The 13,989-nt window shown below is 32.4% G+C and overlaps 1 protein-coding gene across 1 annotated transcript; it reads left to right on the top strand.

Annotated features, from left to right (window-relative positions):
* Positions 1 to 255: 255 nt before the first annotated feature.
* On the top strand, positions 256 to 3,286 carry LOC148624248 (uncharacterized). Its single transcript, XM_088566857.1, has 2 exons — positions 256 to 1,451; positions 1,788 to 3,286. The coding sequence occupies exons 1-2, from the start codon at positions 839 to 841 to the stop codon at positions 2,015 to 2,017; spliced, it is 843 nt and encodes a 280-aa protein (XP_088422983.1). The 5' UTR covers positions 256 to 838; the 3' UTR covers positions 2,018 to 3,286.
* Positions 3,287 to 13,989: the final 10,703 nt, after the last annotated feature.

Genomic DNA, 13,989 nt, shown 5'->3' with positions numbered 1-13,989 from the left:
CCATTCAACCACCTGGGCACACATCCCAGTTGCTTTGTGGGCAGAGCGCCCTAGCCCCCGGCTAGGGTTCAGAGGGCTATTTAGGGCTATCCGTACAATTTAGATGGATGTAATAGCAAAGAGTACTACCAAGCCTTTTCCCAAATTACTTTTACCTCCTCTTACAGTAGTCAAAATGGTCTTCAGACGAATCATGAGACATGCATTTTTTGTTTTTTTTTTTTTTAATTTTAAGTTTTTTTGTTTTGTTTTTGTTTTGTTTTTTTATTATATTTATTTTTTTTTGCAAAAAGATATAAATTCTAGGCAGATTCTAAAATATCCATAGATCTGTTGGAAAATCTTGTTTCATGGTCATTTATCTAAATACCTTAGCCTTTTTAACACATTATACTACAATTTCATATCCGCAGTTGTAATCATGACTCAGAAGTATCATACATCGCTTATATTCCAACAAAGATGGACCAGCCACATTCAAATATATTGTAATGTACGGGAAATCTTTTATTTTTCATTTTGATAAAACTTTGTCTTAAATAATCTTCTGAATTTTGTCAGGCATAGTATTAATAAGCTTGGATAAAAATATTCCTAACAACTCCATCAAGAATACGCACTTCATAGTCTATAAAACTCGGATAACTTTTCTAAACCGATTTGCAGTTTCGTTTTGAAATATTATCGGTATTTTCTTTCATTCAGTTTTGACGTCCTTTCTCCCATTCAAACCAATGTGCTGACGTACTTGTCATTTTGACGTCCGTCAATCATTACTATTAGTAACGTTACAATCCAGCAAGAAGCCATGTAACGGGAAGGGCAAAGATGAAACATCATGGGAAATATATCCTCATGTAGAGGAAGAAGCAGAACGCGTGAAAAATTAGAGGAAACATTTGCCCCAACTGCATCACAAAGCAAACCAACAGAATCACAATTTGCCGAGAGAATCACTACCCTTAAAGTTAGGAGGACCACAACAAAAGACGGCATTAAGTCAATGGTCAACAGTCCATTTACATCGGACGAGGATAGCAACACTTTTTCACACTTAATTTTCGAGGAGAATGAACTAGAAAGGCAGGTACGAGAAGGACTTCTTAAACTTAACTTAAGTCTAAAAAATAATGGAGAATATTTTAATGTGCCAATGTTTCTAAAAAAGTATGCCAATAATTCACATGGTGTTAAAATTTTACTTAAATACCACGCGTCATCCATATCGGAAAGGAGCTTGTCGAAACTTCCAGAAGCAGCATATCTCATCGAACAAGTGAAGTTTTTAGAAATGATTTTTATTGGTCATCCCATCGAAAAAGATGAGCCACGCATCTTATTGAAGGAAAGTCATGGTAATATCATAAAGAAAAAAGTTCGGATGTCAAGGTACCGGAAACTGATTCCAAGAGTGAAAATCATAAAGAAAAAGGATTTTGTTATTATTGTCGGTAAGTTGGTGAGAAAAATTGACGCTAAAAGCGCATTTTGTTGGTCCTATTCACATTTATCTCCGATTACAAGAAAAAAACACCAACAAACTATAAAACTATTAAGAAATACATAAAATAATTTGGACACGCAACAAAATATTGCAGTTGCATCTACAATAGCTAATATCATGCTTTATATTTTTTTTTAATACAAAGTTAATACGTACCTTAATAATTCCAAAACGTGACTTCAAGTTAACATCATTGGCCAATTTCCTGAATTAAAATGTTGCTTTATGAATTTATTTTGGTTTAAGGTTCTGGTATAGATCTATATCATAATGGTATTTTAAGGTAAAGAATTCATGCTCATGTTGGAGCCGCCTAGTAGAGATAGTATGCCATCAGAGTTCGATCCTGATGGAAATGGAGAAAGACCAGATGCTATGGGATACTATACCAGGTTGCTCGATACTCAACCATCTACATCTATAGAATGGCAGGCTTATATCTACGATTGGTACAACAAAGCTCCTCGGTTTTCCTTCTTTGACAAACATACTGGGTTAAATAAACTTTCCTAATTAGCCATTTTAAAGACTTTAAATTAATACCAACAGTAATTGTGGTGAAATCACTGATGTGGATGGCTATAGTTTTCATTTTGTTCGTCTGTCTATCCGTTAGCAATTGTGCCAGCACAAAATTCTAAAAAAGTGTACATACTGCTGAACTGGGATTGTGAATTTGTATTATTAACCAAATAAAGATGCTCATATTGAATTTCTGTCAAGACATTTTGATAAATATTTTTGTAAAACTTCTTTAGCTCATATGGCCTAAAAGGCCATGTGAGCTTTTCCTATCACTTGGTGTCTATCGTCTTCGTCGTCTGTCATTAACTTTTCTTTAAAGATCTTCTCTGAAACCACTGAACAGAATTTGATAGAACATCTTTGGCATGCCTTCTCCCAAAATCTTGGACACTTTGGCCTTGAAGAGATCTATCTTCCCTGTAAATTTCAAGATAATCGATGTATTAATTTTGGAATTATTGCTCTTTTTTTAATAATTTTACATTTTATTGGCAGTTATTGCCTATTATTTAGAAAACGAAAGCAGATTGATGATTGATGTACTTTGATAAAACGTTTAGTATTTCAATATCTATTTTTGGTGTAAATTTAAGAAAAATCAGTTGATACTTCTTGGAATTATTGCCGCAGAAAGTGTAATTTCGACCATTTCCCCTGTTCTTGCCTGTTGTTAACAAAACAATAGCAGATAAATAATTAATGTAAATTCAAAAAGAAGTATGTAAAAAGATCTATGATTAGTGCAAATTTGGGAAAAATCTGTTGATTGCCCTTTTTAATGATTATTTTGCACTTTTAGCATGCTATTCAGTTAACATAAGTAGAATGATGATTAATGTTTGAATGTTTAGTATCATGACAAATATCTTCTGTGCAAATTTAGATTTTGCATGTATTCAACTATTCAAAGCTATTTGACAAGGTGAGCGATTTAGGTTCTTGAGAGCTTCTTGTTTATGATTTAGTGAAGCATCTTTTGGGATTTTGAAATATCATATAGTTAAATCACCATATGAAGATGTACTTATTGAATTTTGGATAAAATTTGAGGAATATTTTTTTCGGTTAAACTTGCAATTGATCGCTGATTTTGAAATATTACTGGCTTTGAAAAAAATCATACTTAGTGAGCCCAAATTCTCAAAACCGTGTATAGAGTTAAGTGATATTGTTGGAATCTAGTTTTTTTGTTGCACAATGTTGTGCATTACTCTTTGTATCCGTTCAAATTTGAAAATGCCTTTTTGTAGATTTCTATTGCATGGCGTCCCCTTCTTTCCGAGTCTTACGCTGTTTCATTTCCGAAACTTTTAGTATTACAATTTCCGTAAAAAAATATTGCGCCTCGAAAATGGGTATTACACTACATCACTACGCGGATTTGGAAATAAGATTTTTAGCAGAATGTATTTGTAAACCCTCGAACAGTTTATTGCTATTTCCTGTATAATTTTTACATTCGAAAACGATAGACATTTTCTAGGAATAGGCTACAATACGAACTTTGAGCAGATTGTAGTTGAGGAATGACGCTGAACATCGGAGCGAGACTGGTAGTACTCAATATTCATTTTTCCATATTTATATCACATCATAAAGTCTGGATGTTCATAATTATGTTTTTTTTATGCAATGATTAACCTATTCGAAAGAATTGCAGCATCAATGACCATCTTACCCTAACAACGATGAATTTTCGGCCTGTTGATATAGGATGGCACTCATATATACTACTGCGATTCGCACTTTCTTTCGTTGAAGTTTAAACTGGTTAAAACTGGTGTCCGTCTTCGTCCTATTTGAAGCGACGACCAAAATTTCAGGCTTCAATGTGACATAATGAAATCTTTCTTTGGCAATATTTTTTTACATGCAATTCTATAAAATTACAATCCAGATTATTTTGTTTGGCAAATTTAAATCCATTGTCCTCAATGTCAAAAACGTGCCAACAATATAAACATATAAACAGGATTCGCTTTCTACAACTGCTTCCATGAAAGGAAAGAGGCTTCCACAGGATTTCTACAATTTTCTTCAATTTTGCAGGCAATTAGAGATTAACAATCTATTTCTTATTGAGGGATAACATTTAAGATATTGTATCTAATATCATTTCTTTGTTTCCATTTATAAACGGTATAAAAATAACTTAATGAATTATACCTACAATGATCGTGAAGGAGGCGGTTAAGAATGTTTTTAATCGGGAACCATTTACTTTGACTTAGTGTGCTACTACAAAAATACATTTGTTTCTGTTTTATCTAGTTAAAACAAATTTTATTGTCAATACAGCAGTGGCAATAGGATTAAGCACAAGTAATAAGTCTTAACATTAAGCACATCTACAACAAAATATTTTACATATGTACACTTTAAAACAGTTCACATGATTATTATGAAAAAAAATATTATGCGTTTTTAAAGCTCAGCAATCGCCATTATGGACTGTTAATGAGATTTATGCTTTTAATTTCAGTCATTGTCGAAAACCCATGAAAACTGATCATGCTTTATGTCTGTATAGTAAGTAAGATACACATTCAATCGATACAAGTGATACAAGTCAGAAGTATGAAATTCAAATTGAAACGTAAACATTTGTGATAACATGTATAATTATCTTTAATTCAAAAAGGCTAGAAAATCGCTAAGAAGCTACTCTTATCGTCACTGGTACTACTGAGTTTTATTAAAGAAAATGACTCGGTATTGGAATCATTTGCTGAAAGATGTTCAAGTATAAAAATTATAAAACTTGAGAGAGGCTTCATCACCATACGTACATAATATCATAGATGTCAACATCTTCACATATTCACAATTGAAGGTCTCAAAATATGCATTTGGTATTGATTGAATAACTTATGAAATGTTCGACTTTCAATAAAAAAAGTAGTTCAGTTTGGTGCAATATCTTTCATTATCATATACTTATAGAAAAACGTATCATTTCTTACTGTAAAATAAAGTTTTAAGGCCAAAAATTTGATATTTTACAAGATTGTCTAAGCGGGCTGATATCAAAATGTTATTGCACGCTTCGGAATGATATTACGTGGCTTTCCGTAAGTGATATTACACCCCTTTCCGTAAACGCTCAACTAGTATCGTATTTGTAAACAAAATGGCGCCTAGCGACGAAGCAGACGAACAACTGCGTATGATGGAAATACAGATTGACGATACTATGGAATATATAGAGTCTATACAAAACGTAAATCTGTGAGTTATATGAACGTGCTATCGCGTTGGCTGGAAGTGTTCAATGACAATATGAAAGACAAGATAGTAAATATGTTTGCTTGGGCGCAAGTGACGGGTTATATATAACAGTTAACTTTTCAAGTTAAATTCATGACAAAAAAATATAAATAAACATGAGAAGTTTCAACATCAAACATCTGTTATTATCCCGTTATGATTAAATTGTTGAAAAATATTGTTAAATATTATGTTTTTTTTTTTGTGTTTTAAAAATGTATGATTTAATAGCCTTATTTTGCACTCATATTGTATGGCATATGATAAGAAGAACATCACATAACATTTTTGATATCACATGTATTATTAGCCCTTGGTTGATATTGGCCCTCGAGCCTGCAGCTCTTGGGCCATATCAAACCTTGGGCTAATGATACATGTGATATCAAAAATGTCATGAGATAATCTGATAATAAAAAAAAAACAAACTATTGGCATTCGAATGGGAACATATTTCGTCCCATAAATTCTTATATACGCAGATATTCGAAGATATTCTGAATGTAGTTTTCATCTGAGGTTGTTCAGATCTTTTGCCAGCTTTTCATTATGTCCACGCTTGAAAAAACTGGAGGTATATAGTGTTCACGGTGTCCGTCCATCCGTCCCCTGTTATAATCCGCAACTCCTCTGAAACCGCTGAATGTAAGTTGCTGAAACTTTTACAAATTGTTTTTCACATGATGCCATTGTGTATTAGTAACTTAGCTTTGTTTACAGTTTTTCTAGTTTGGTTTGACCTGGGTCTTGTCTGGTCATATTAACCACTTGATCGAAGTAATATTTCTCCTCTTGGTTATCTCAGAATCTAAGTGTTCTCCTGTACAAACGATAGAACGGATTTGATTTTTAAAAATAGCTACTTGGAAACAATATACAGAATGGATGGAAGAAGAAACAAACAAGTTCTAAAAAAGCAAAAATGGGACATTATTTTTAATTATTACGGTCAATAATTTGACATTTGATAGATAAATAAACATTTTTAAACCTATATCCAAAGCTTATGATCCTAAGGACAAAGGGATAGTTACATAAAAAAATGCACAACACATAATCCAAATAAAAAAATACAGAAAAATATAGTAATGAGCAAGTTTTCAAGTAAAAGCATTCACCAGGAGCACTGGAGTCCATCAACAAATAGCATAGACAGGAGAAACGGACACCAACACCTCGTAACATGAGCCATGGGCACCGACAAGATTTTATAGCTTCCTCCCGACACTATTTTAGAAACATAAACTGAGATATGCATCTCATGCCGTAAATGGATGGAAAAAGAAATAATTAAGATACGGAATAAAATGTCAATGTGAGCTTGGTTATTCTTTTCCTCTTTAGTCGTTTTCAGGCACGTTTGTTTTTCGATAAGCCGTTTTTGTGCGACAACTTCTTCTTTTTGCCCGATGATCGACGGTTTATTTACCTTTATTAAGTTAATTTACAGATGAATGTTTTTTTATCCTGAGTAACTACAACATATTTGTAGAAATATGAAATGACAGATTTTAAAAGAATTGTATTTAGTAGGAACAGAAATGAGAGTTCAAGCTTAAATTATTCATATTAATGGTTCTATGACCAAAATTCCACGATTTCACAAAATCAGGTACTGACTAGTCATTTAATTATGAAATGTTGATTGAAGAGCACCTACGTTATTATAAAGACAGTGTGCTATCTACATTTATCCAAAGTTCTTTTAAAATTGTGCATTTTAGAAAAAAAAAACAAACAAACAAATTAAGGTGTTTCTGTTTCTGTAAGATGTGTTTTTTATTTGGAAGTCATGTGACTTCTGATTCAGAGTCTCGAAACCATCTGATGTCAATCAAAAAGACTTCCAGTTGATTATCTCCTTAAAAGTACTTCCACCGCGAAAGAGATCTGGTGGATGAATATTAAAATGTAAAAAAATGATTATTTCGTATAAAATACGAGGTTTTTACAGTATACGATTGAAATTTTATTTTACATGATTGATTGTCAAAGAAGAAATCAAATACATATAGAAATTTGACGTACACTTTATTAATGCCTATGATATCCATATATAGATTCCAAGTGATTGGCTACGTTTAAAGATTACACAGGATTACACATTGAGAAAAAAAATAAATACAAAATGAAACGAAACAAACAAAAACAGAAATAACAAACAACATCATAAAAAACAACAAACAAACAAAAAAAAAAATTAAATTTAAATTGAAATGTTGAATCATCAGTATTGTGTAGATGTGTAGATCTAGTTGAGGTGAAAACGCTGATCCAGTTGCAAATAATTAATCTTTTTGGAAATACAGAAAGAACAAATAACCATCAGCGGATTATAAAGTTTTTAAAATACTTATAAATATCTCATGACTTCCGATTTTCAACGCCATCGACGCTTTGATTTTTTTTCATCCGATGGGTTCTTGTTTTAATTCGATAATTATCGACAATTCTAACCGTACTAAGCTTTTTTATTTCTTAAAAGTATCTGTCCTTGTCAAGAAAGATGCGTTTATGAGCCACGATAAATTAAATCTGTCCCATGTTAAATGAATGATAAAAGGCAATAATAATCGTATTCTAGGCTAACATTTTATTCCATGTTAGTTGTTTACGCGAATGCCTATTGTCATTTAAGGAATGAATGTTATATTTTTTCGGCCTACGAGGAAATAACCTCTATCAGGTGTGCAGTGTGCACCACGAGCATTATGGTTATTTCAAATAGACCAACAATTTAACATTCATTCCTTATAATTTAATTCTTTTATAAAAAAATTAAGGAAAAAATCAGCAAATAAGGTTGATGACGTCACAGTCACATTACAAAAGGGCTTGGGCTAACTCTCCCGGTATTTTGTTCGTTGAAACGTATTAACAAGTTAATGAAAGTAAGAAATGGGATTTTAATGATAACATTTTTATCAAAGCATAACAAAATTTTCCCGGGCCAGACTCGAACTAGGAACCTTCACATTCATGCAGAGTACGACTGTCAAATTTGAAACCAATTAGACTACGGACACTACAGAATAATAAAGTAGTAATAAGCTACATAATGTTAACTGTTATAGTGTTTTATATTTTTTAGCGCAATGTTCTTTTTCACTTAAAAACACATTACCAACCATCTTGTGCCTTTAGAAATGTGTTTTTCTTAAATTACACCATGCGAAAAAACATACAATGATGATAGCGGATGTGCTTCTATGGGAATTCTCGACTCAAAATGTTCTACTTAGACAAAAAATGCATTTTCAACGATTTTTGTTGCAATATTTCGTACTTTTCACCCATCGAAATTTTCACAAATTTGCATTTTTTGGACTAATGAAAGTTACTTTCTAAATTTAATTATTACAAGGTAAAAAAAAACTTCACTGATCAGTTTGGATATATACTATTGTGACCTTGATATGTGATCATGCACAAAAATTAACAATCTCCACTATAAAGATAGGTCACTGCAGATAACTCTATGACAATTTGTGGAAATAAAGCTATATTGAGGCACTTAAACGAGCAAATCCAACATTTTTTCCCCTGTAAAAAGTATAAATTTCTCAAAACCTTACATTATGAAGATTCATGAAAAAAGATTGATATTCTTTTCTGTTTTGTCATGAAAATCTGTAGCCATGTCTGTATAAAGGACAGTCCATAAGGAAGTGATATACATCTTCAATTAATGCCCCACATCGACAAAATTGACCGGAAACAATGTTACATCTGAAAAGATCGTATTTTGCTAAAATGATGCTGAACACCATAATTGACAAAGAATGATATTTAGCTTTCTTGGTCCAAACGAAAAATTTAACGGGATTTTTTGTTTTCTCCTATCAACCAGTTTTATTAATTTTGCCATTGTGTCAGAGTACGTAGATTTTTGGTCAAGTTTATTCCATTGACGAATTGTTGAAGGCATAAATGACTCGGATATCAGAGTTAGTCTGCAGAAAGGAACAATTATATCTTGCCCATTACGTAATGGATAATTTGACGTGCTTTGGATATTTGGCGGGACAATATTACACAAATAGTCTGGTGCATTGTTATGAACACGGTCATAAAACATCAGTAACTTTCGTTTTCTTTTTTTTTTTTTTTTTTTTTTGGGGGGGGGAGGGGGGGCAAGTAATTGCCACCCCAATTTCCTATACAGGCTATAAACCACTAATTCCACTTCCCATAGGCTTCTATGCTAATTTGACAATATTCAATGGCTTCTCTGGACTTTACCTTAACTTTAACCTGCAGGGGACTATATATCAGCATGATTCTACATATGTCAGCTCACAATCCTCAGAATGGCATGTGGGGTTGGCAGACTTGCAGTGCAGTACTGGTCACCGGAAGTGAAGGGTCTATAAATAGCATGGGAAATCCCAGTGTTTTCACAAGATAGGGGTATATTTATAAACAATTATGGAGATTAGGCTTCACATCACAAGAAGCAAAATGCACCTACAAAATGTACAGAAATGTTTTTCCTTTCAGAGACTGTTTAAATTTTTTAAATAAGATGAGAACTTTTTTCACAGCACTATGAGGAACAGGGGTAATTTCTGCGTAGGACTATTTTTGCGTACGTTCAAAATGCTCATTGGTTGAATTGGTGGTCTGTAACCTATACAGTGATTTGGTTCTTGTGAATGTAGGTAAATCAGTCACTATTCTTGCTGCATCGAGTCGCAATATTTCTAATGATTAGTGTAACCCAATCCACAATTATCCAGTTTTCTCAGGATTAAAAGACATAAGCCATCTATTAGACCAGTCGCGGCTTTTTGCATATTTTACCTGATCACAATCCTGTCCAGAATAATTGAAAGACACATCATTAACAAAAAGTCTGAACAATGATATAAGATTAATAGCGATGTCATCAATGAATATAATAAGAAACAGTGGATTAATACCGATCCCTGAGGGACGCCCGCTGACATTTTGCACAGAAACTATGAAGCTTTATTCAATACAACTTTTTGTTTTTTTTTCTTTCATATAGATAATTTTCAAACCATTGTATAAGTCTTCTTAATACCATAAGCTTTCATTTCACGTATATCAACCCTTTGTGCCAAACTTTGTCAAATGCTTTAGAAAAATCGCAAAATACGCAGTTAAGTAGCAGTGGGTGATTTTTCGATGTCAGACATTTGAACCAAATTTGACTTGCAATATGTAGGATTTAATGGAAAAAACAAGAATAATTAATATAAAAGAATGAAAAATGTTTTCACCGTAACCATAGCAACGACCATTCCTTAGCAACCACCAATTTGGGCCTAAAAACACAAAAACATCACAATTTGAATCTATTTTTTTATCTAATGGTGGAAATTTGTCAAACTACATAATTATATTAATATATTGAATGTCTTAGGAAAAACAATTTACAATAAAGTACAAAGCAATCTGATTGGTTTAGATCTGGTTACCATAGCAACCAAATTTCTTAATTTTTGACAATTCGAAATATACAAAAATAGGCTATGTTCAGACCCGTTTTGCTGACAAGAGCAAGAAGATATTAATTAAATGTATGTATGGATGTGTAGTAGGTGCTCTCCACTGAAACATATCAAAAATAAAAATATGTAGCATATCTTTGTTTTTGCTCATCTGGACCCAAAATCATACCCTGTAAGGACTTCTCTTCTTCTTAACATTTTTCAGACCGTAACTTTTTTGTCTATTGACCTAGACTTCTAGTATTTGGTATGTTGGTATATCCTCTAGGGTAGATTGTTGCATACCAGAGTGGGAGACTTTTGACCTTGACTATTAACCTCAAAGTCAAATAACACAAATTTTGGCAAAATACAATAAATAATTTTGTCTCTGTCATTATCTTTTAGTCTTTTTACTTTGATATATAACCTTTGGCATTTAAGTATATCACACCAAGGCAGGGAGTAATGTTTTAGGTAGGTGACCTTTGACCTTGACAAAAACGTTTTGGCAAAATACCATAAAAAACTTTGTCTTGGCCATATTGTTTTTTGTCTTTTTACCAAGATATCTGGTTTTTGGTACGTAAGTAAATCATATTAATGTAGAGTGTAATGTTCAAGATAGAATAACTTTTGACCTTGACCATTGACTCCAAGGTCAAATGACATACAAATTTTTGGCCACTCTAATTCCTTTTTTATCTAGGTCATTCTAAACGTGTTTCTCTTATAAATCTACCTACATGTTTATGTCTGTGTTCCAGCATAGTTGAATATAGGGAAAATATATAAAAGAATATGCCAAAGAAGACAAAAAACTTAATTTTTTGTAAAAAACATCACGATTTAGTACTTTTGGTATCATACCTCATTAAATATAAAAGGCAGGATTATATAACTGAAGTCATATACGGATACATTAGGATATTGAATCAGCACACAAACGAAGTCTGCAACCTATATTTTACATTTCATTGACTGTATTAAAGTTTACTTCTGATCTCATGTATGGGTAATAATAAGTAGAAATACTATGTAAACTTGTTGACTATAAATTAAAGTAGTTCTCATTTCACAATTATGCAATTTATTCTTAAATGCCACGACAAGATGAAATGTATAATTTCAGGTTACCCATGCTTGGTTCTCACATAGGTTCTAGACAGCTACAAGTAATAGATGTAGGGTAACAGGCCTGTAAACAAACATTTGTTATTTTAGCTCTCCTGGCCAAAGGCCAAGTAAGCTTATGCCATCACTTGGCGTCCCTCCTTATCGACAAATTTTCGAAATTCTCCTCCTCTAGATGATTGTGCACAAAATGACTGTTGGGATTTATGATCCATGAAAAAAATTACATGGCCGCCGTTACTAGAAATAGAACATACGTGTCTAAAGGCATTTTTTAAAAAAATAACTAAAAAAAAAGCGTAATTCTGGCAGGGGATAATATTGTCCAGGATAAAGAGAAAACCTATGCCGAAATTTTTCAAACGATATTTATAACTGATGTAGGAGTTATGACCCCTATAACAGTTTTTTTTGGCATTCCTCGTATGTACAACTTTGAAAAACAATTGTTCCGTATGGTATTCCACACAAAATAAATGTTGGGATTCTTGATCCATGACAAAAACAAAACTCCTGTTACTAAAATAAGAACATAGGGATCAGAAGGCAATTTTTTGCAAACAACTCAAAGGTTGTTGCCCTTTTTTGGAGGGTTATATAGTTCAGCATCATAAGATTGACCAATACCGACATTTTCGAAACGATTCGTCTACTAATGTAGGAGTTATGGCTCCTGAAACAATTCTTAATTTTTCCACATGTACATGTGCAATTTTTAAAATCTCTCAAACCACTTAAGATCAGTTAATGGAAATAAAGTATATTAATTCTTTAGTGTATTGCGCTCGAAATGACTTGTGTTTTTTAATCCATTAAAAATGTATATGACTGCCTATACTAAAAATGGAATGTAGGGTCAGAAGAGTTTTTTTTTAGTAATTCAAAAACTGTTGCCTTCAGCAGAATTCTGGTTCAGGTCATAAAATGCTATTAAAAGCATTTCCTGCTTTTGACTATTCAGTTAATTTTAACTTAGCTTGTCTCATTGCCATTTTTTTTCTAAGCAAATGGTAAACCAGGTGAACGATTCGGGCTCTCTTAAGCCTCTAGTTATCCAATTATAATGTTTCTATAAAATTTGATGTTGATTTTCCAATTGTTCTTGTCTAAATTTCTGGCACAAAATTCCATGTTGAGTAAGTCACAGTATTGTGACATTATGTTTAAACAACAAAATTATAAAACATTTTGAAATATTCTGTAAACATGAACCTACATGTTTATGTTTACAATAGTAATCATGGGAACCAAGATTCTAGAGGAAATCAAAAGAATGTAATCCTGGGACATTTTGATAAGAAGATGTGCATTTCAGTAAAACAGGAGTTAAAAAAATGGAAATGGAATATAATGTCAAGAGTTGATCAACAAAAACAAGAAATACCATTCTTGGGTCTGATTGAATTCTCTCAAAATACAGAAATTAATAAAAATAATTTAATATCAGTCATATGACATCTGTCCTCATTAACACTCATCAAGTCAAAAGTTGATATGTTATTTGACCATGAGGTCAAAGGTCAAGTTCAAATGTCAACCAATCTAGTACGAGGCGCCTCGCCTTGAGAAAACATATCCCCATACCAAATATCAGATGTCTAAGTAAAAAGACAAAAGAAAAAAGAAAATTATAGCCCGGACAAAATTTTGTATGATATTTAACCAAACTTTTGTATGTCATTTGACCTTGGAGTCAAAGGCCAAGGTCAAAGTCATCCAATCTAGAACATTACACTCTAACTTGATGTGATTTACTTGTCAAACAGGTCAGATATCTAAGTAAAAAGACCAAAAAGTAATGGCACAGACAAAATTGTGTATCATATTTCGACAAAATTTGTATGTTATTTGACCTTGAGGTTAAAGGTCAAGGTCAAAGATCGCCCTACCTGGTACGTGACACTCTGCCTCGAGAGGATATACCAACATACTAAATATTAGAAGTCTAGGTCAAAGGACAAAAAAAATATGGTCTGGACAAAGTTTGTGTGAAAAGTATTAAGAAGAAGAAAAGTCTTTATGGGGGTGATTTAAGGTCCAAATGAGCAAAAAAACAAACAAACAAAAAAAAAAACAAGGATGTGCTACATATTTTTATTTTTG

The sequence above is a fragment of the Perna viridis genome, chromosome 2, assembly GCF_037379345.1.
Source record: "Perna viridis isolate PV_CMFRI_1.1 ecotype Kerala chromosome 2, ASM3737934v1, whole genome shotgun sequence".
Lineage (NCBI taxonomy): Eukaryota > Metazoa > Mollusca > Bivalvia > Mytilida > Mytilidae > Perna > Perna viridis.
This window is presented reverse-complemented; position numbering and strand designations above follow the sequence as displayed.

Bases quoted from the DNA above. Each gene is read 5' to 3' on its own strand.
- LOC148624248 (XM_088566857.1), top strand. From the start codon at position 839: ATGGGAAATATATCCTCATGTAGAGGAAGAAGCAGAACGCGTGAAAAA. The intron at 1,452-1,787 runs GTAAGTTGGTGA...TGGTATTTTAAG, and splicing joins GGATTTTGTTATTATTGTCG to GTAAAGAATTCATGCTCATG.